This window comes from Copidosoma floridanum, unplaced genomic scaffold, assembly GCF_036245765.1.
Source record: "Copidosoma floridanum isolate Cflo_tuat_1 unplaced genomic scaffold, Cflo_Japanese_pri ptg000021l, whole genome shotgun sequence".
Lineage (NCBI taxonomy): Eukaryota > Metazoa > Arthropoda > Insecta > Hymenoptera > Encyrtidae > Copidosoma > Copidosoma floridanum.
The window spans coordinates 25,124,086-25,143,943 of record NW_028321898.1 but is presented as its reverse complement, the minus strand read 5'-3'; the positions used below and the strand labels follow the sequence as shown (position 1 = coordinate 25,143,943).

General features: G+C 29.8%; 4 protein-coding genes across 5 annotated transcripts; 3 read left to right on the top strand and 1 right to left on the bottom strand.

Annotated features, from left to right (window-relative positions):
- Positions 1 to 1,214: 1,214 nt before the first annotated feature.
- On the bottom strand, positions 1,215 to 4,703 carry LOC106637868 (F-box only protein 21). Of its 2 annotated transcripts, none has more exons than XM_014350834.2 (10): positions 4,665 to 4,703; positions 4,213 to 4,515; positions 3,691 to 3,960; positions 3,162 to 3,597; positions 2,954 to 3,084; positions 2,708 to 2,861; positions 2,419 to 2,628; positions 2,234 to 2,320; positions 1,934 to 2,162; positions 1,215 to 1,857 (listed from the first exon to the last, which is right to left on the bottom strand). In XM_014350834.2, exons 2-10 carry the CDS (start codon positions 4,380 to 4,382, stop codon positions 1,694 to 1,696), a joined length of 1,851 nt encoding a protein of 616 aa, XP_014206320.2. In that variant the 5' UTR covers positions 4,383 to 4,515; positions 4,665 to 4,703; the 3' UTR covers positions 1,215 to 1,693. The 2 variants fall into 2 exon arrangements, with proteins under 2 accessions (XP_014206320.2, XP_014206321.2); XM_014350835.2 differs by having other exon boundaries at positions 4,213 to 4,473.
- Positions 4,704 to 7,388: 2,685 nt separating this feature from the next.
- Positions 7,389 to 9,160, top strand: LOC106637883 (uncharacterized). The gene is made up of 5 exons (XM_014350855.3): positions 7,389 to 7,478; positions 7,663 to 7,747; positions 7,895 to 7,995; positions 8,398 to 8,512; positions 8,591 to 9,160. Exons 1-5 carry the CDS (start codon positions 7,422 to 7,424, stop codon positions 8,641 to 8,643), a joined length of 411 nt encoding a protein of 136 aa, XP_014206341.2. The 5' UTR covers positions 7,389 to 7,421; the 3' UTR covers positions 8,644 to 9,160.
- A 923-nt stretch (positions 9,161 to 10,083) lies between these two features.
- LOC111643453 (uncharacterized) lies at positions 10,084 to 10,830 on the top strand. The gene is made up of 3 exons (XM_023391310.2): positions 10,084 to 10,165; positions 10,444 to 10,552; positions 10,646 to 10,830. The coding sequence occupies exons 1-3, from the start codon at positions 10,115 to 10,117 to the stop codon at positions 10,705 to 10,707; spliced, it is 222 nt and encodes a 73-aa protein (XP_023247078.1). The 5' UTR covers positions 10,084 to 10,114; the 3' UTR covers positions 10,708 to 10,830.
- Positions 10,831 to 17,875: 7,045 nt separating this feature from the next.
- Positions 17,876 to 19,718, top strand: LOC106637882 (general odorant-binding protein 56a-like). The gene is made up of 5 exons (XM_014350854.2): positions 17,876 to 18,030; positions 18,246 to 18,324; positions 18,569 to 18,660; positions 19,104 to 19,212; positions 19,546 to 19,718. Exons 1-5 carry the CDS (start codon positions 17,980 to 17,982, stop codon positions 19,623 to 19,625), a joined length of 411 nt encoding a protein of 136 aa, XP_014206340.1. The 5' UTR covers positions 17,876 to 17,979; the 3' UTR covers positions 19,626 to 19,718.
- The last annotated feature ends 140 nt before the right edge of the window (positions 19,719 to 19,858 follow it).

Sequence of the window (19,858 nt, the reverse complement as noted above, 5' to 3'; positions counted from 1 at the left end):
ATAAAACCCAATAGCTAAGAAGTTGTGCATAAAAATAAATTTATATTTACATTGTAAGTACAAGAAATATAACTTACCTTTTCATACTCACATACGATAAAATCTAGGCTTTTCCTTGTTAGACAAAATAGCACTTGGCTTAAATGAAGCCTCCAGTACGCAAAATAGAAAATCTTTTCAATAAAATACTAGTCTCTGTGTCCTTCTTCTGTAAAAGTTTTTGCTTATGCAAAAAATGATTAAAGAAACTAATAAGTCTGGTTGGATAAAAATTAGTGCTGTTATTAATTTTTAACCAACATTTGTTTGCTTCATGAGCTGTCATCGATAATCTATGTATTTGTACGTATCAACTTTTCAAAAGATGACTCTGGTTCTATGAGTGGTTTCGTGGAATGTTTCGAGGTAAAGGGCTGTGACTAAGGTGAGTTGGGACGGGGGTACACGTGTTTAGTTGGTTAACGAAATTTAGGATGAGTAATTAAGTACTAATCAGGTTTGAGGATCAAGGTTTATCACACAGAAGTGGCAGAGGGTGCTCGCAAAAATCACTTTAGTGGTGCATGGGTTGGAGAAATAAAAAAATAAAAAATACATTTTTCCGCAAACGCTGTTATGAGGAAAATATCATGATAGTGCAAGAAGGGGACAGCATTAGACAGAGCTAGTACTTATATCTCTCGTATTTACACGATATCTTCTGTACTGATGCTGACAGCACAGCTATGGAGATTTGTTGGCGGGTTTTGTAGGAGATCAGTTGCATTATTGAAATGAAATAAGTTCACAGTATTATAGTGACAGTATTTGAATAGTTTATCCTTTAAGAAATGATTAGACAAAAAATTGTATTTGATTAAAAACGAAACAAAACTGTATATAATTTTCGACTACACATACATTGAAAAAAAAATGCTTTAGACTTTAGACGTCATCACAGTAACTTAGATTAGTCGAAGCGCATTTTACATAGTATAGTCTCTGAAAAAATAACGTTATTTTATTAAGTAAGAAGAACCATATTTTGTTATTAATACTGATGAAAGATTACGTGCGAGGTAGCCCTTTTCATTTTATGCAATTAAAAGTTTTGATAATTATTTTTATTATTTTTTGATGTATAAATTATAAATTACTTTTACTTAGTTCTTTCATACGGTATCTATATAATTTAACTAATAATTTAACTTTGATAAAATAAGTTTATATATATATATAGTTTTATTTGATTATAAGTGATAAGCATTAGAGAATATTAGAATAACGAGTTGTAAGTGTACAATCAAAAAATATATACAAAAATCACGTTACAACTTCCGTATGGCGTACTAAACATATTTTATACAATGTCAATTACAGATAGTTTTTATAGCATTACGAAAAAATTAAAAGTATAATATGGACATACACGCCCCTGGAATAGTTTAATATCTTCAATAGAAGCTCTTTAATTATACTTACTTGATGTTTGGAGATCACCAAAAATTTTATATTACCCTCTAATAATATTTTAATTTTTATCAAAGAAACCATCAAAACAGAAAAAAAAAAAAAAAAAAAAAAAAAAAAAACTAATTTTTCGATTACTAAGTTTAAATACTTTATATACAACGCAAAAAAACTGCGTTCCACATCATATACGTTTGACATATACGAAGTTTATAGAAAATCTTGTAAAAATATTCATGGATATTTACAAATACTTCGAAAGCAAGCTTTCCCTGACCTCTGCATCTTCTGGATACTCCTTAGCCTTCTCGTTATTAGGTACATAGTGAGTGCCATTAAATCTACAAAAATATCGACCCATTTCAAAATGGTCAACCCAACCAGGTTGTACAGCCATCACTAAATTTTCTAAAAGAAAAAAGGGAATTTGACTTATAAATGTCTTACAATTTTTTATTTTTTAGATTTACAATGTAAAACGCACCTTGTGCTGCGTAACGAGACGATGCATCATCCGCGAATACATTGTAAAACGGTTGATTTGAGCCACCATGTAGTTCTTCAACACCCATTTCGATCATCCATTCTGGTGATGCTTCGCATCGTAAATCCCAACCAGTGATTACACATAGATACTCATACCTCTGATGCTTCATTATCATACCAATTGCGTACTTCACTTCAGGAGTTCGTTTTTTAACTTCAGTGGTTTCCTGAGAAAATATGAATGTTATTTTGATGAAAATGAATTTACTAATCAAGAGTTGACCAAATAAAAACATACTTCAGCTCCATCGTTCATGTGCCTTTCATAATCATACAGCATTTGCAGTATATGGTTTGCCGGACCTCTGGCCATTGAATCTGGATTCTACAGGAAATCACAGCAGTAATGAAAAAATAAAAGTACTTTTATTAAGAGAAAAAAAAAATTAAAAAAAAAAAACCTAAATTAATCCTCAGTTATACCTTTTCTATGTAAGTTAATATACTAACTAACGAAGTCAAATCCAACTGATGCAGCATGTAAAAGCGAGCCAAGTGTAAAATTACATTAGTATCCAACGGTCGGACCATGTGTTCTAATTCAAGAGCGGAACGAAGACGCGCTGCTCTACCATTCAAGTGAGTGCGTTGTCTGCTTGCTATTTCTAAATTATGTGCCATCCGCTCTACGACCTACAACGTAACGCTTGATTATGAATTTTTAAACCAGTTTACCGTTAAAAGAGTAAAAAAAATGAAAAATAATTATTACCTCGATAGGCGTAGCTGCTTGTCGAGTGTTGTATCGTTTTATAGGACATTTGGTAATGCCACCTAACCGGGGGCAGCTCTGTGTTGTTAAAAATTTACCGCCGTTAAACACGTCTATGTAGAAATTCTCGAATTTGTCGTCTTCGTCATCGGTGCTAAAGTTTAAAATAATTTTATCGTTATTTTGCATTGTTAAACTAAAAATTTTGGTAAAATCGTTAGTTTTTTTTTGTTTTTTTTTTATTACTATCGTTCTTTCCAACGCAGCAGAAAATGAGCCGGGAAACTAACAGGCTCGCATTTCACACCAATACGACGGCATGCGCTCTCGAAAACGATAGCCAATGTAATAGGAATACCATGTTTGAGCTCCAGAACCTGAGAACACAATTATCAATTGATATCACTTACACAACCAATAAACTACATTTCAAGTGTTAAAAAAAAAAACTTACTCTGTCTATAAATGAGTTCTCCGAGGAATAGTACATTTCGCTGTTCCCGTGAAAGCCTAATTTGTTGAACATAACTTCGCACAGGGCAGCTATGGCTTGTTTCGTTTCGGCAGTCGACCACTGATTATCATCAATATTAGTATTTTTCCATTGCTCAATAATCTTTGGTGACGTGCTGAAAATAGAGTGCAGAGGATATTGTTCTTTCAAAATTTCCTTGGCATATTGCGCAATGTCGTCCAGCCTTTCCCTCACGTGGCTGTAAGAAACTCGTTTCTCTGGCTGACTCCACTGTGCCACAATGGTCGCTCCAACTTCCAGCAGCTGCTTCTGTGGCGGTAGTTCTATGTACTTTTGCCACTCATCGTTTAAATAATTTTGCTTCATGTATCTCACTACTTTGGATGCGTAATATTTTATTGTCAGATCACTTTGTCTGCAATTTTTAGAAATGAAAAAAAAAAAATTATCTACTACCAAATTTAAGGATGCAGCAAAGAAAATATCTTTATTGTCTGGTAAAACTTACACTGTTGGCTCTTCAATAATTTCTATCAGATTGTCCACGTGAAAGTGATAGGCCATGGGATGCGCTCCTTTTTCTGGACGGAAAAGCACTTCAAAATCTTTAAGTTCCGAATGTGAGAGCTCCTGTTTCTTGTAAAACTTGGCGGGCATCAATGACAATTGATGCATAAGTGTTTTTTTGCTAGAGAAGCTACTCTGCACTTCTTGCAGCCAGGACTCGATCTTGTGTTGTTTCTCATAATCCACGTAAACTTCTCTGAGAGAAGACCACCTTAGGAAATAAATAAATAAACAAATTAACAAAATAACGCAGTACTATAGCTCTAATAACTATGTGTCAAGTCATGCTTTAGTAGTAAAGATATAAGGCGTTTGTACCCAACAGTACATATATAGCACACTCATCATCTATCAAGTACTCTCCAATCAAGCATCATCTCATGCAATAAACTAAAAAAAAACAGGATACACTTCTAACTTTAACATAATAGACACACACACACACAACCACAGCATCTCTCACCTCTGAAAGAACTTGGTTCTCCAGAGCTTGTTGTCACTGAAGACAAGTCTGTGCAGACGTTTGCAGCTTATTCCCAAGTTGACGACGTCCCAAAAAGTCAGCTGGGGATCCTCGAGGATCAACTCGATTATCTCGTTGGGTAGTAACAATATTGGCACGTCTTCGGCCATGACGTCCTCGTCTTGGCTACTGTCCTCGTCTATGTTGACGTCGTTGTCAACGATTTCCTGCTCCGTTTTCTCCGTTTTGCCTGAGAGTTGACTAGTAAATGTATATCTATTAGCTGGTTGATTACTTGGCTGGCTGGTTTACATAAAACGACGAGATAACAGCATTCATTATTAACGCATATACATGCACAAATGAAAGTACCTATAATACCCACTCAATACTCTCAATAGATAATGTTTTTCTCTTTGTATCGTACATGTATGCTATAGGTATAGATTTACCTGCAAGTAGAGTCACCGCGGGGACAAAGATACGAGTTGTGTCTTGTGTGTTTACTTTACTTGGCGTGCACCTGTCATCATAATTTTAGTTGAGGACGATGAAAATTTTACACTCGCGTACTTCGTGTATGCACTAGATTCGTGTACTTAAGTATAAAAAAAGCCGCAACAATTTTTGTACTGACGTTTTACGACGAACAAATACGATGACTGATTCACTGATTATTTTGTGATTCTTCTTCTTCTTCTTAGGGGGTTTTGGTGGCTCCACCCCCCAGAGAGGGGAAGGAGAGCAGGACGGAGTTCCTTCGCGTCGGGATTTGTGGAGGTGACAGTCGCAGCACCTTTCGTGGGAAATTCAAAAATTTTGTTGGTCTCTTATCAACTGTCGGTATTATCAGCGGTAGATAAGGTTAAAAAGAAAAACACGATTCAATCGGTACTATCAACCCACGAACTTACCATCAGGTCTAGATGCCTTTTCAGGGGGTCCTACCAAAAGACAATCGATTGAATGCTTTTTTATTTAGTTATAAATTAAATTTACATAAATGCCATGACGTGAATTATAAATTTCAGTATGATAAAAAAAATTATCAAGTGTGTACATTACATGCGATGTTTAGAATACAAAATGACAGATTATGTTTAGAATACGTGATGACGGATTTTTAAATTTATTTATAAATATTTCTTAAGTATGAAACTGATATTTTGTCTTGATAAATAATCAAAAATTTTATTTTTTCATTAATTTTGTCAATAAATTCTATGTATATATTTTTAAATCCAATGTACGTAATTATGTTTAAAAAAAATCTCTTCTCAAAAAAAAAATAACAATAATAATTAATATTTATATCATAATAGTATTATGTTACGATTCCGTTAACTTTATCAAAGAATGATTAAAATTTAAAAGTTTTAGGCTACTTACTGTCATCGTAGAGTAGATTAAAGTACGAAACAGTAAATCACAGCAAAACAGATCCACGACCTTTTGGAAGGCTAATGACAATTTAATAATTACATCGATTAAGCTAACATTATTTTTACCAACTTAGTGGCAATAAGGAAAATTGCATTGCGAAAAATAGATTATTGTCATGAATCAGTATGAATTAAAAAAAAAATTTCTTACAAATAAATACAGTGAGAAATTAAATAGATTTTAACGAAGGTGTAACGTATGATAGTATAGGTGTACGATTGTATATTTTTTCATTCATTTTTTTAATTTGCAAACAAAGTACTCTTGAAAAGCACCATGTAAAAAAAAAATTAATGCAAGAAAGCACGTGCTGCTGCAGTTAGCCCTAAAAAATTGTTTGTCACTGTTAAACACAGGTAATTTCGTTCACTAGATACTTTAATGACTAATTGAGCACAGGGAACTTCATTTGCTAGACATCTTAATGACTAATTAGGTATCCTTGGAAAATCAGTGAAAAAAGCCGTCTAACTCAGTGTTTAGAAAATCGCGACGAATTCAATTAAAAGTATACGTGCACTTACGTTAAAATTACTATTATTCAAGACTTGAGCATTTAAACTTTTTTTTATGTCAGATGAGTAAATTTTGAAATAATATATAAAAATAATATCCTCAAAATATACGCTATTTAAAAAAAAGATACATAAAAAAGGTTAAGAAACTTTTTTTATAAATTGGTATGAATAAGCGATTCGTAGATGTTACACATTAACACATCAAACTAATAATTCTCACTAATGTACACTTATTCAAACACTTTTGTCTACTTTTTTTTCCGTACTGTACTTATAGAAGGAAAATAAAGACTAGCAGTCATATCACTAAGAAAATTACTTTTATACCTACGAAATGTATACCACATCTGATCACGAAGAAAAATTTTGTGAAATTGAATAAATTTTCGTGATGATTATACTTCGACATTGTTTAACCTAAATGAATGTATATTTTCATTAAATAATACGATACTATTTAACTGTTGTGAATTAATACAGTAAGTGTTTTATTTAAGTAAATATTTTTTTTATATTAATTTTATATTTGTTAGCAAAATTCTTATTTTTTCTCATTAACTGACTTATTTTACTTTTCAACTTGTAAAGGGTATATTAATGGATATTTATTAATATAAAATAAGTAAATTATTTAGTTTTACGAAAGGTTTTTTTTAGTACACCTTGTGGTGAAAAAAAAAATTTATTTAATAAAATATTTAATACTGATCATTATTTTTACACTTAAAAATTTTTTTAATAATATTTTTTTATGATGAATATATATTAAATTGTATCAGAGTAATCAAACAAATATATTTATCATATGGATTTATACTAAAAAATAAACAATTCACGAGCAAATTTTTAGCAAGAAAAATAAATGTAAGCTAAGTAATAATTTTCATAATGCAACTAATTTAAAAAAATGTAAAATGGTGAAAATGAAACTTGACAATTTGGCATGCATGCATTAATTGGAAACTACTGGTGTACAAACACTAAAATATATTATTTTTGTACTACAAGATACATATAACTGAACGGTATAGAAAATGGATACAGTAAATAAATGCCCATATTTTAATTTTTATAAATAATACCACTTACAGAAAAAAATACACATTGTATAAATAGTTAAGTGACTTAAAATACCTGATATTACGTTTGAGTCGTGATCCCCGTACTATATAAGGACGGTTAGTGCTTGCGCATAATTTAGTATCAAGTAAAGGCTTTGACGGATCAAGCGCGCAAGCTTTTTTAACAATGAAAAATTACGGCGTAATCTGTTCGCTTGTCTGCCTCATTGTCGTGGTCAACGCGGTAAAATTGACTTGACAATTAATTGTACATTCTGTTCGCACGTTGGAAAATTCCGGACTAATAACTTTGTCTTTCACGGCCAAGAATTCGTTGGCACTTTATTTTCAATCTATAGTTCCTAATTATCATTGAAATTTTAAATCTGTTGTTGAAAATAATTTCGTGTGTTTGATTATTCTCGCAGGTTCCCCATTTAGAGCGAAAAAATGGTTCATCGAAAGTTAAAGTCACCTTGACACAGTGCCTGATTGAGCATAGTATAGATCCAGGTAATCTATTTTGTGTACCATTTTTGTTCGACAATATCCCTGTTATCAAAAGTGTGATTTAAAGGCTTGAAAATAAAAATCAGTCAAATGAAGCAGATGAGTTTTAATGAATTAAATGTAAATTTTTCTGATTACACTGCTCACCAGCTGTCCTTGAACCAAATAGTAGAGACGAAGATCTGCGCGACAGTTTGAGCGATGAAAAGAGGGGATGCCTGATGGCCTGCGTTTATCGTGCTTTTCATTGGGTAAGTGTGCACTTGGTGCTTTATGAGCATGTCCTGTATTTCGGGTGCTTTTGTATATTAATAGTTTTCGAAACGTTTGTTAAAATGAAAATTAGGAATTAAAAAAGTGTATTTGAAGTGCACTGAAAGTCATGTCAATTATTTATCATGTTGAGGTGCCCTTTACAGTTTCAAAAACTAAAATTATTTACGTTTTAGATAATTAAAAATAATAGAATTTTTGTTGTTCTAAAAGGGATCAACAAAAATTATGAAATGTAAAAATTAAATGTTTTTTTAAATTAATCTAAATAACTACAACTATCCTTGAGTATCTGTTAATATGTATATATACATGAGGAATAAGTACTCGGAAAATTTTAATTCATGTTATAAATTCTTAATTGCTCGTACTGATTGCAGATGAGACCAGATGGAACCTTTGACATTGATCTTTTGGCTAAAGGAGTTACGTCTGAAGAATCAGAAGCGAAAAAAAAGAAGTATTTAAAAATGATTGAAGAATGCAGAAAGGAAGGTAATTCTTGCTTGTGATGCATTGTAGATAACAAAAATTACAAAGTTTAAAGCTTCACCGTATTTTTATAATTTTTAGTTGGCAAAGATGACTGCAAGTTTTTCCGCTGCCTCCATCTGAAGGATATTTAAATCATTATTATTTGCGGTTAAGATTGTTTTGATGTGAAAGATATACTACTCTTAAATTTTTTTTACTGCTGTTATTGAAATTTTGTAAATAGAGGTGTAATTTTTTAGAGGTTGCCATATGATTGCTTATTACTTTTATTAATTTATCTATAACATATAATGTATGACGAATATCATCCAACTAATAATACTTTTATTATAATTCAATGACCAAACTAATGGCTATGATCATGTAACTTTGTGATTTTTATAAATACTCAAAAACAATATGAAAAATATAATCAGCGTACACAATAATTATATTTTGTTATCTTAATCCTTAAATTGAAATTTTTTTTTTGAAAAATTACAATAAAATTTTTTTTAATTTCTAAATCATTGAAAAATGTGTCTAATTTTTACAAAGAGTAGCAATTCCAACTACAAGCTTTGAAAGTTTAATTGAGTATAAGCCGTAATTAACTAATTTTTCAATATTTAACCACTGACAAATAAAAAATATTTGAATTGTGATTAATTATTATCGACTTATCATTTTTTGTATAACTACAATTATACTATTTAAGAATTACATATTAAATTGTAAATAAAAATTATCTAGTTTAAATCTTTCGGATTCAACATCTCGGATTATTATTACAGCAACAAATCAAGTATTGAAATTGCACTATCTGGATTACCTGCACTGGTTGGATTTATCATGGAACAAATTCAAATCTGGTTTCAAACAGACTAATGCAAATAAATCTCTTTACAAATAAATCATGAGTTTCAAGTCAAACAAACTTTTCTAAGATTCATACTTAAAAATGAGAAATTCAATCTGATTTACATTTTCCAGCGTATGTGACACCATAGTATACCATGTGCAACTGGATAACAAGGCAGTGCCCCAATTGAATAATACATAGTTGCTCTGTTCAATTCGTAAGTTGACACTTTATAATGCACTCACGCATTACGTGCGATCGACTGCACCACTGCTTCAGTGCAGTTTGGTGAATAGTCGCCGAACGTATATCATCAACACAAATCACTGTCACCATCATGTTGTTATATATTAGCCCAAAAATAATTGCTGCTTCTGCTTTGTTATTTTTTGTAACCGTTGCATACTCTGTACGTGTGTGTTTTTTTGATTTTGTATTTGTAATAATTACAGCTTCGATTCTTCATGTGATTAATTTTTTCAAACCCAAGTTAGAATTTTTAATTTTTATGTTTAAATTTATTAAAATAATTCAAAATTTTGTGTAGTAATATAAGTGTTTTTTTTTTCATTTTGTGTTCTAAAAAACAGCTGTAACTAATTTATTTATTTTTTATTACTAATGAGTCATTATTACACAAGTCAAGGAAATACATAGCTTAATAAAAATTTTATTGCTATCCAGTTAATTAATTATAGTGAATCGTTTTCATTACTTGATAGGACAATCTGGCAAGTCTTGACAACGAAGAAAATGAGGACATGATAACTTGTCTCATCGAAAATGGACTTGATCCAGGTACTTATGCTAACGTAAGTGAACTTGCCTGAAACTTGTAGGTATATACTACTGAAGAATCGTATACATTTTATTTAATATATAGGTATTTACAACCACACTAAAATAGATATTAAGCTTTTCCCAACAAAGATCGAACGAACTTGGCTGGTATTTTTAATAATATAGGATATTTACGTTTACAAATATCAAATACTCGAGTTTTCTCACACATTTGTAGTTTCAAACAAAATCCTAGTATTTAATAATACTTTTTGATTTAAATATAATTGCCATAACGTGTATTTTTCAGATGAAAAAAGACGGGACTTTCAATGTAGAAACTATTCTGTCAAATTCTGCATTTGGGGAAGAAGGCAATCGAAAACTTGATGGTATAGTGAACATATGCAAGCTTCAAGGTAATTAGCTAATTTTTATATTTATGGTTAGTTGTTTCATAATTTAGCCTTTTTTTATTTGACTGTGCACGTATACAGTAACGATTTTTTCAGCTGGAAGTGATATTTGCAAGTTAGCAAGATGCTATCAGGATCTTAAAAAATCGCCGAATTGATAGAAATTCATACAATTAATATCGTCATTTAAAATTATAAACTTAAAGTAATAAAAATGTTCATGATTTATTTATAATTTATTTACATGCAGAGATCTAAGAATAAATTTTTAATTGTCCTAATTTTGAGTTATGATTGTAAAAATAAGTTATTACACAAAATAATTCCTTCGTGTAGGAGACAACAAGATCAGTTAATCAATACTTAGAACAACAACGTTGCAATTAGCTTGCACGAAACAATCTTTTGATATTATTTAATGATGTATTTGAAACTTTTTGTGTATAATATTAATTTTTTCTGTAAATTATTTGGGTGATAAAATTTATTTTTGTACAATTGTTCTTAAATTATCGTACGAATTTATTTGTGATTTCTTGTTGTCTTACAAAAACGGAGATTTTGCGATGTATATAACCAGTGGTTAAATTAAAGTTATTTCAAAAATATTGAGTTGTTGATCAAGAGGACATATTATACCAAGCAAAATAATGATTAAACTGATATAACCGTGATTGTCGTGAAATTTGTTTGGTTCAAAACCGTTATTGTTTTCGATGTACATTTATCTTGAGAGAATTCCGAGAAGATAGTAAAATTTTTTTATTATTTGGAGTGTGATATTGCTAATCAATTTAATGAGCTCGACTGAATAGTTTTGTACTGATCATAAAGTTTTTTATTTGTTTATAAAATTGTAATTCTTACAAATGAAAAGCAGCAAAAATCAACGTCAAAAAATTCATTCCATTTTCATAGCTATCTTACCAAAGATAAATCTATTAAATCAATTATTTAGATTAAATTTAATTTTTGTAATGATTAATGGAAAGGCTGATAAAAATAATAAATATTGTTACTCGGATTTTCAGATTTTTAACAAGATTTTTTTTCTTTATTAATTACCTTAATACAACGATGATAAATAACAGATGAGATGGAAAAAGTGACGTAAAAAATATATCCTAAAAAATACAGCAAATAATATTACTCACGTCACTTAACTAACTGTACAACAAATACAATTTTTTATCATTTTAAAGTAAATAAAAATTGATTCAATTTTTCTCTTCATTATCAAAGTGATGGCTTATTCTACATCGATGTGTGGAATAGTTCTTTAAACATACATTGAACCAAGCTGCAACCAATTCGTCCTGAAAATTGAACACAAAGTAATTAAAATTATAGTTCTGCTGATTTTAATGATAAACTGATTTTTTACCATCTTTGCATGCGTTATGCACTTTGTAAAAATTGTTAGTATCTTCTATATTGTCTTTCGTGTATGCTCCGACCTTAGTCAAGTCTATGGTTCCATCTGGTTTCATCTAGAAATTAAATTAAATTTTTTTATACTAAATAATTTTTAAAATTTTTCAAAAACTTCACTTTGAATAGCTTTCAAAAATTTTAAAAGCAATATTTCTACTTTCTTTTTTGACAGACCGAATATCCAGTACAACAAAATGAATTAAATTTTTGGCGTCAAACAAGATCAATTTTGTAAGCAGTCCACTAGCAAAATTTAATTTTATAATAACTATCGTCAACGATACGTCAACTTTTTAAATAATTACATGTGTTGCGTAGGATTCTACAACTGAGCAATCAACTGAGAAAATTTAAAATTATTAACGGCGTTTTTTTCTCATGGTTCTCAAGTATGCATCGAGTCAAACTTAAAACCAATTATCTACTTATTTTTTGTAATTGTTAAAATTGTTTTTCATTCAATTTTAATGAATTTCTTTAATTAATATAATAAAGTCATGGTACATTTAACTTATCAACGTTATAAGCAAATATATAATAAGGTATTAAATTAAATTTAAATTTAAATTTTATTAAAAAACTTTATAAACTTACGATTCCCATATTTTTGTAAACACACGCAAAGGGACAGTAATATTGTTCACTAGGAAAAGGAATATTGTTTGCTACGTAAACATCTGCAAAAAATAGTAAACAATAATTTTCATCATATCAGTTTATGGTAAAATTATCGAACAATCAGTTTACAAGTACCTGGATCTATTCCAAAATCGACAAGGCAGGAGTTGATGTCATAAAAATTTTTTTTGCCAGCTAATGTTCCCTAAAAAAAAGTAATTGTTTATTTTTGTGCATAACATTGATCTTAAAATATTTTTGGGACACAAAAAAGTAATTAAATTTGTTTCAGACATTGCTGCATCAGTGATAACCAAGAACACATTTATTAATTTTAGCTTTTAAATGAATATGACCAAAAAAACATTATGCAGATGAAAAGCGTTACCATATTTATGTCTATAAAAGCTATAGTGTGTACTTGGGCTGTTAAATTAAAATTAAAATATAAACATTATTACTAATAATTTATACCGTTACTAATAAATTTAAATAATTTTTAAGGCAACTCAAAGATATAGTTTGTCTTTTGCAAAAGGATTACATGATTTTAATCTATTGTAAAATATTTTTTATGCAACCATTGCTGATTATCTATATGGTATTGGTGATATCCTTAATTCAGGATCAAATTTTAAGTAAAAAAAAATACAGCACAATAATGTGACCCTTACACACCAGTAGTAAAAAATTTGTCAACAAATTCATTGTGAAAATTATGTGTTATTAATATTAAATTCAACATGAATTAATTAGTGTGAAGATTGTTATCCTACCGCAAATGCCCCAGCGATGCAGAAAACGAAAATAGTAATAGCAAAATTCATGGCTGAATAATACACTCTCTGTGCGTAATTTACTCCTTAGTTAGGTACTGGTAAGTAACTCCGGGTTCTTTTTATATATGCCTGCGGAAGTCATACGCAATCTGGTGCATAAATACCCGTATTCTTTTATTATTATTTTGATAAGGTATGAACTTTCTTGTTTTCAAATTAACTACATCCTTTTTATTACTGGCTTAAATATTTACTTGCTTTCACGTAATGTTTGTCTTGCTTAAAAAAAAAAAAAAAAAATATTATGTAATGATTTAACAGCACCGGTTGATAAGATAAAATTAATTTCCAATCGTTTTATTTGTTTATTCACTTGTGCAGACAGTTGCAAAATAATTGTTTTGCCATACTGTTGCGTAGCAGTGTCCCTAACTCTTTGTGTGCTTCAATGTCTGGGCCCAATGGTGCAAGTCGAGATTGGCAAGGTTAGCTTCCTTAACGGACTCAGTTATTTTCATCGATTTGGTCTTGACTTAAATTATCTGTGATACCACGGAAAAAAAATCAACAAAAACTACGAAACTAAAAATAAATACTGCACTTATTTTTCTTGAAGAAGACCATAAGCACTCTGTCACATGTACGATTTTTTAAGTTTTAAATCCGAAGCTCTCTGGTTTTTCTGAATAAAAAAAGCGTAAGTGCACTTAAGACTACTTGCTAAGTGACGTTTACCATGTTAATGTTTAAAACGATGCTCTATATATTTATTTTTATATTTTAATCAATTTTAAGAAATTTCTCTTGTAAATAATAAAAAGGAAATAAGAATGATGAAAATACCATGAAATTTATTTAGAAATAGCATATGAATCAATTATTGTAAAAATTAAAAAAAAAATTTTTTCAGGTAAGAGGATGCTGACAAAATATTAGTATACAGTTCTTGAAATTTTTCAACGACTCAATAAAAGTAGCAGTGCTTACAACATATTTTAATTTTAGAGGGATTCGTGCCATTATTTTTGGGAAACCAACAACGGGAAATGTAATTGAGTAATAATTTACTTTTCTTTAACAATATTTCAACTTTACAAAAAGATGCTCTTTTAAGAATTTTATTTTATTAGAATTTTATTAAATACCAAGAGAAATACTAGTATAAAACTTATTTGATCATAAAAAAACATCCAAAAAAATCTATACTTTTTTTAAATTTTCAAGAGACACAAGATTATTTTTTCAAATTATTGTGCTGTTGTCCAATTTTCATCAGCGCCCAAAGTAAGTGTTCTGGGGTTCAGTATACAAGCAAAAAATATAAAATGAACGAGTTTCTCACGTGATTCACGGCAGTAATGCAATCGTGCGCTGCGATGCTTGGCTTCGATGAAAATGACGCAAATAAAAAAAAAAAAAAAAAAAAAAAAATCATACGCAAACCATCTTACTTAGATCCATAGTTACGCAACTATTAATGCTCGGCAGTTTTTTACCTTTAAAATTGTGCAATAAATTTTTTCAACTGAGGAAAGCTGCAAGGAAGCTTTGCTCTTTTCTTTGTGCTCTACAAAAACTTAAATCTAGGTTGGCTTATATGCTATCAACTTTACCACATACTACGTATTAGTAATAAAAATAAGGAAAATTATTTAATTTGATGCAGTTATGTGCAATACATTCAACTTTACGTAGTCGCGTGTTTTCCATGACCTTGTTTTTCAAATAAAGATTTATCTTCTTTATTTTAATAAGAATAACAATCTTTTTGATCTTTCCTACTTAGTAACATCCAAGTATTATATAATAGGAGAACAAATGAAAAAGAGCTGATCAAAGTAAGTCTGCGTGAATTATTAAAATTAGGAAGTGCAAATTTAAAAGGATTCACTGGTACCAAAAGCTGATAGTTTCAGTCATTAATTTTCTTTTCAATTTTCAGGCACTTTTAAACTTATTTTTAAGTTTTTATTTTCGGTAGGAATCTTCTTTGATCATGAGATTTTTTACCATATTTTTTTATTTATTTTAATAATTCATAGTTAAATGCTCAAAAAATATGCATAATAACAATAGCAATACCAACAGAAACAAAGAAGGATAGTTTTTACGAAGGATCACTTAGTCCTTGGCCTTGAAACAGCAGTGTTGTTCCTGATTAGGCAAAAAACGGCTGAATAAAAAGTGTAATGGAAGAATAACTGCAAATGTGTGGAAAAAAATTTCTATTGTATTTAAATATATCTATAACATTAGTTCTTGTGGAAGCTCGAATGATTCATCAGTGAATGTTTTATCGTTCCATATTAATAAATTGCAGTGTATTGTATCGCGATATTAGTTAATTTATAATGAAATATTGCTATTGCTGACAAGAAAAAAACTGTATTGTTGTTGGCAGAAAATAAGAAAGGTGAGTCATGCCTGCAGGTGTTGCTAAAACATTTTTAAGAAATGATGACAAAAAATAATGATAATAAGGCACTTCCATGTATAGGCCCTGCCTAAAAATAATAAAACTGATGTAAAGTATACATTTTTTATAAAAACGATTGAGCCATGACACATATTTTTTTTGCAATCAGAAAACTTACAATATTCTCAATTATTTAGTAATTCTTACTACACAATGAAAGTTTTATCATATAAATATTAGTTAAAATTTTTTTGCAGTATTTCAATAATGTATGTTTAATCTTATGAATACGAATAATTAAATATTATTGAAAACCGAAGAATAGTATCATGTACTATGCGTCTTGATTATTACATGGATTACAATATTATTTTTTGCAGGAAAATGATAACTTTTTAAAATAAACCGTTGCTCTATTCCATCTTTTTAGTAAGTAATTACGGTTTGACTTCGTAGTCATTGAAAGCAACTACAAAAGTAATAGAAATCAGGTGCATTTTTCATACTCATTAAAAACATTTTCTAATTATACATACTTCGATAAGTAGTTTTTTTTTTGTATAATTCACTCATAGTACATTTTACTTAATGTCTGTAAACTAAAGATAGTTCAATCAAATTGCAATTTCAACTACATTTTGTGAAAACAATTTTCATTCAAAATTATTCTCTTTTTTTAAGATATAATATTTTGATAGCACAAGCCAACGAGTCAGCCAATCCACGTGATCAGGCCAATGAGTTGTCCGACTTGAAAATTTTTAATTGGTTTTGCTCAGTGGTTGCCTTTACGCAACAGTGTTGCAGTGCATATAATTAAAAATAAAATAGCCAAGACTATATGTTTAATGGATGCTGGACAGAACTTCTTTCCTCCATTAAATTAAAATATTTCTGACTTTGATAGCAATCGTAAAAAAACACACATCATGCTCTATAGAAAAAAAAAAAAAAAAATCTGCATTATAAACTGTATCGCTGATTTATTGTTTAAGTACTATAGTGCAATTATTAGTTCGTTGATTACATCATACGCATCTTTATTATCTTTGGTACGTAAAATACTAAAATTTTGAAACTGAATGAAGTTTAATTAACGTTTGAGCCTATTTGTTACAGTTTTATAAAAAACTTTACTGTTTCAAAGTCTTATAAGTTGTTACAAAACGACATGGTCTATAAAATTAATTGGTAACGTGAAAAAAAAAAATTAGATGAGATAGATATTTTAAATCCTTTACAATAAACATAATTGTCTATAAATGCATCACACTATTTTTGCTGGAAAAAATTTTTTAAAGCCTTGTTTTATAAGTATAAGCAGTAAAAAAAAATGTCTTCAAGAAAATAAAGCTGATTGTTTTAAAGATTAAACATTTTATTTCTGAGTATTTGAAAATTTGACAATAAGCGATAGTTTTGTACATAAAAATAAAGATATCAAAAATCATGGCCATCGACATTGTTACTGTCCGAATACGTACGCAGCACTTGCAATCCACAAGAAAAAATCCTCTCTCCGAGTAGCCAAGAGTTATCATTTTTTTTTTTTTTTTTTTTTTTTTACAAACAGAATTTTTTTCCCGCAAAAAATTGCACCTGTAATTGATGCTCGAAATCCAATGCTTCAATTTTTCTCAGATCCCGAGTCCGATAGGCTGCACAATAGCTCTTCCCACTAGGCTCGCTGCACACACCTACCACCACAGGATCATCATTCTCTTCGTTCTCGATCGTAATTTGAACCTCCTTTCATACCGATATCTTTTGTAAACGTCACACACGCAAGTGCGAGCACGATCGGTGAAAAAAAAAAAAAATAAAATAAAAAAAAAACAATTTATTGTGTCAATGACGACGATCGAATGCGATAAACTATACACAGCACTGCCGTGTGTACAACAGATGTATGTGTGTGTGTGTGCGTAGCACGAAAGTATATAGGTACATGCAAAACTATACCGATTTTGTGGCGATTCGACGCAACAACGCTGCCTAGAGCCAGACAATAGACAATTAGCCACCACCGTAATATCCGCGCGCTCACGAGCACACCTATAAAAAGGAGCGGTCGATAGACCTATGCCACAGAACAGCGCTTTTCGACGCTATACGTACGTGGCTTTGTGATATTTTCGTATTTTGCTGATTCGGTTGATCCTTATTCCGTGCTCCTAGGAAACATGAAGGTCCTATTTGCCTTTTTGGTTATCTGTATCGTTGGTGCTTTTTGCGTAAGTACCCTTGCGAGGTGACACATTTTGAAATTTTGGCAAATGAATTAAAAAAAAAGAAAAAAGATTTTTTTTTTACTTATAAAATTACTACGAGCATCGGTGGATATTTTTTACAGCTACTTCGATCCGCAGAATTTTGAATTTTTTATTGGTGGTTTTTGTTGAAAGCTTGGAATTACTAAGGAATACATCTTTTTTTTTTTTTTTTTCAGGCCACGCTTACTGACGAGCAAAAACAAAAATTGAAAGGATACAAAGAGGCGTGTATTGCAGAAACCGGCGTCGACAAGGGTTAGGAATATTTCGATGTATTTCATTCATAGTGCACACATTCGTTGAAAAAAAATTTTTAAATAGTACAAATTTTATTATTGATTTGTTTTTATTTCAAACGGCATTAAATTAAAAGACGTGTTAATTTTTTTATTTTTTTTTTATACATAAATATTTAAATTAATCATTCAACGAGCATGACGAAAAATTTCTTCATAATGTGAACTATGTCGAAGGTTTTTTTCTTTTATGTTTTATTCAGCTGTCATCGATGCCATTGGCAAGGGTGGTCCGATCAAGCGTGACAGCAAGCTTGACTGCTACGCTGCGTGTTTATTAAAGAAATCCGGAGTCGTGAGTATTATTACAAGTGTAGCTACGCATAGTATGTAGAAAATATAGTTAGAAAAAGTATACAATTTATTTTAAAATAAATTTTGAATACAGAGCAGAAGGGTTATTGTTTCCAGTATAAATAATGCATTAAAAGTTAAAAAAAATTGCTGGAAATAAAATCAAAAATGTTTGAAAAATGTATTAAAACGCTCCCTCTAACACTAAAAAATATTTTGTTTTTTAAAAAAATTTTGCTTAAATTTTTTGTTATTAGTAAGTAAAAATAATAAGTACTATCTAGTAAAGATAATAAATTAAATTTTAAGGACAAATTGTCATTCGAAATATTGATGTACATGAAACTATTTTACCGATCGTTCGTGAAACACATAAATAAATTTGTAAAAACAAGTTTGATGAATGAATGAATAAAATAAACAAACAATAAATTTTTTGTAAAGATGAAAGAAGATGGTACCCTCGACATCGAAGCTGTACGTACGAAGGCAGCAACAATCAACGCCGACCAGGAGAAGGTTAAGAAGGTTATCGACAAGTGCAAAGATCTCAGTGAGTACAGTTCTTTTGTCCCAATATATTATATACTACGTAAATTATAAATTTTTATTGAAAAAAAAATTTTGTTTTTGTTAAATTAATTATTAATAAGTATCAAACATTAAAACTGAAAAACTTTATACGAAAAAAAACAAACGTTTTTTTAATAGTTATACTATTTCATAAATTTTTGATTGAAAACTAAATATGTTGAACTAATGTTACAAAAAAAAAAAAAACTTAAAAAGTGAAGAAAAAATACAAATATATAAAAGTAATTAACTATATATACCAAAAAATGTGTGTCTATATCATGTTTATGTCTGTTTATTCTTCTATTTGTAGGCGGAAAGGACACATGTGAAAAGGGAGGCAACATTCTCACCTGCTTCTTCGAGAACAAGGACATCCCTATCCTCGACTAAATTCGCTCTATTATGCCACGCAGATCAATTGAGTCGATTTTGATAGCTCATGTTTCTTTATATCTCTCAATAAATTTATGATATTGTACAGTATACCTGCGTGAAATAATTATTAAAACAACACCTTGTCAGCAAACTAAAATCCTTATTCCGCTTTCCAATTATTTTTAGTACTGAGAAAAACATATGATCATGAAAATAAATTACATGAAAAGAAAAGTATCGACGATTCA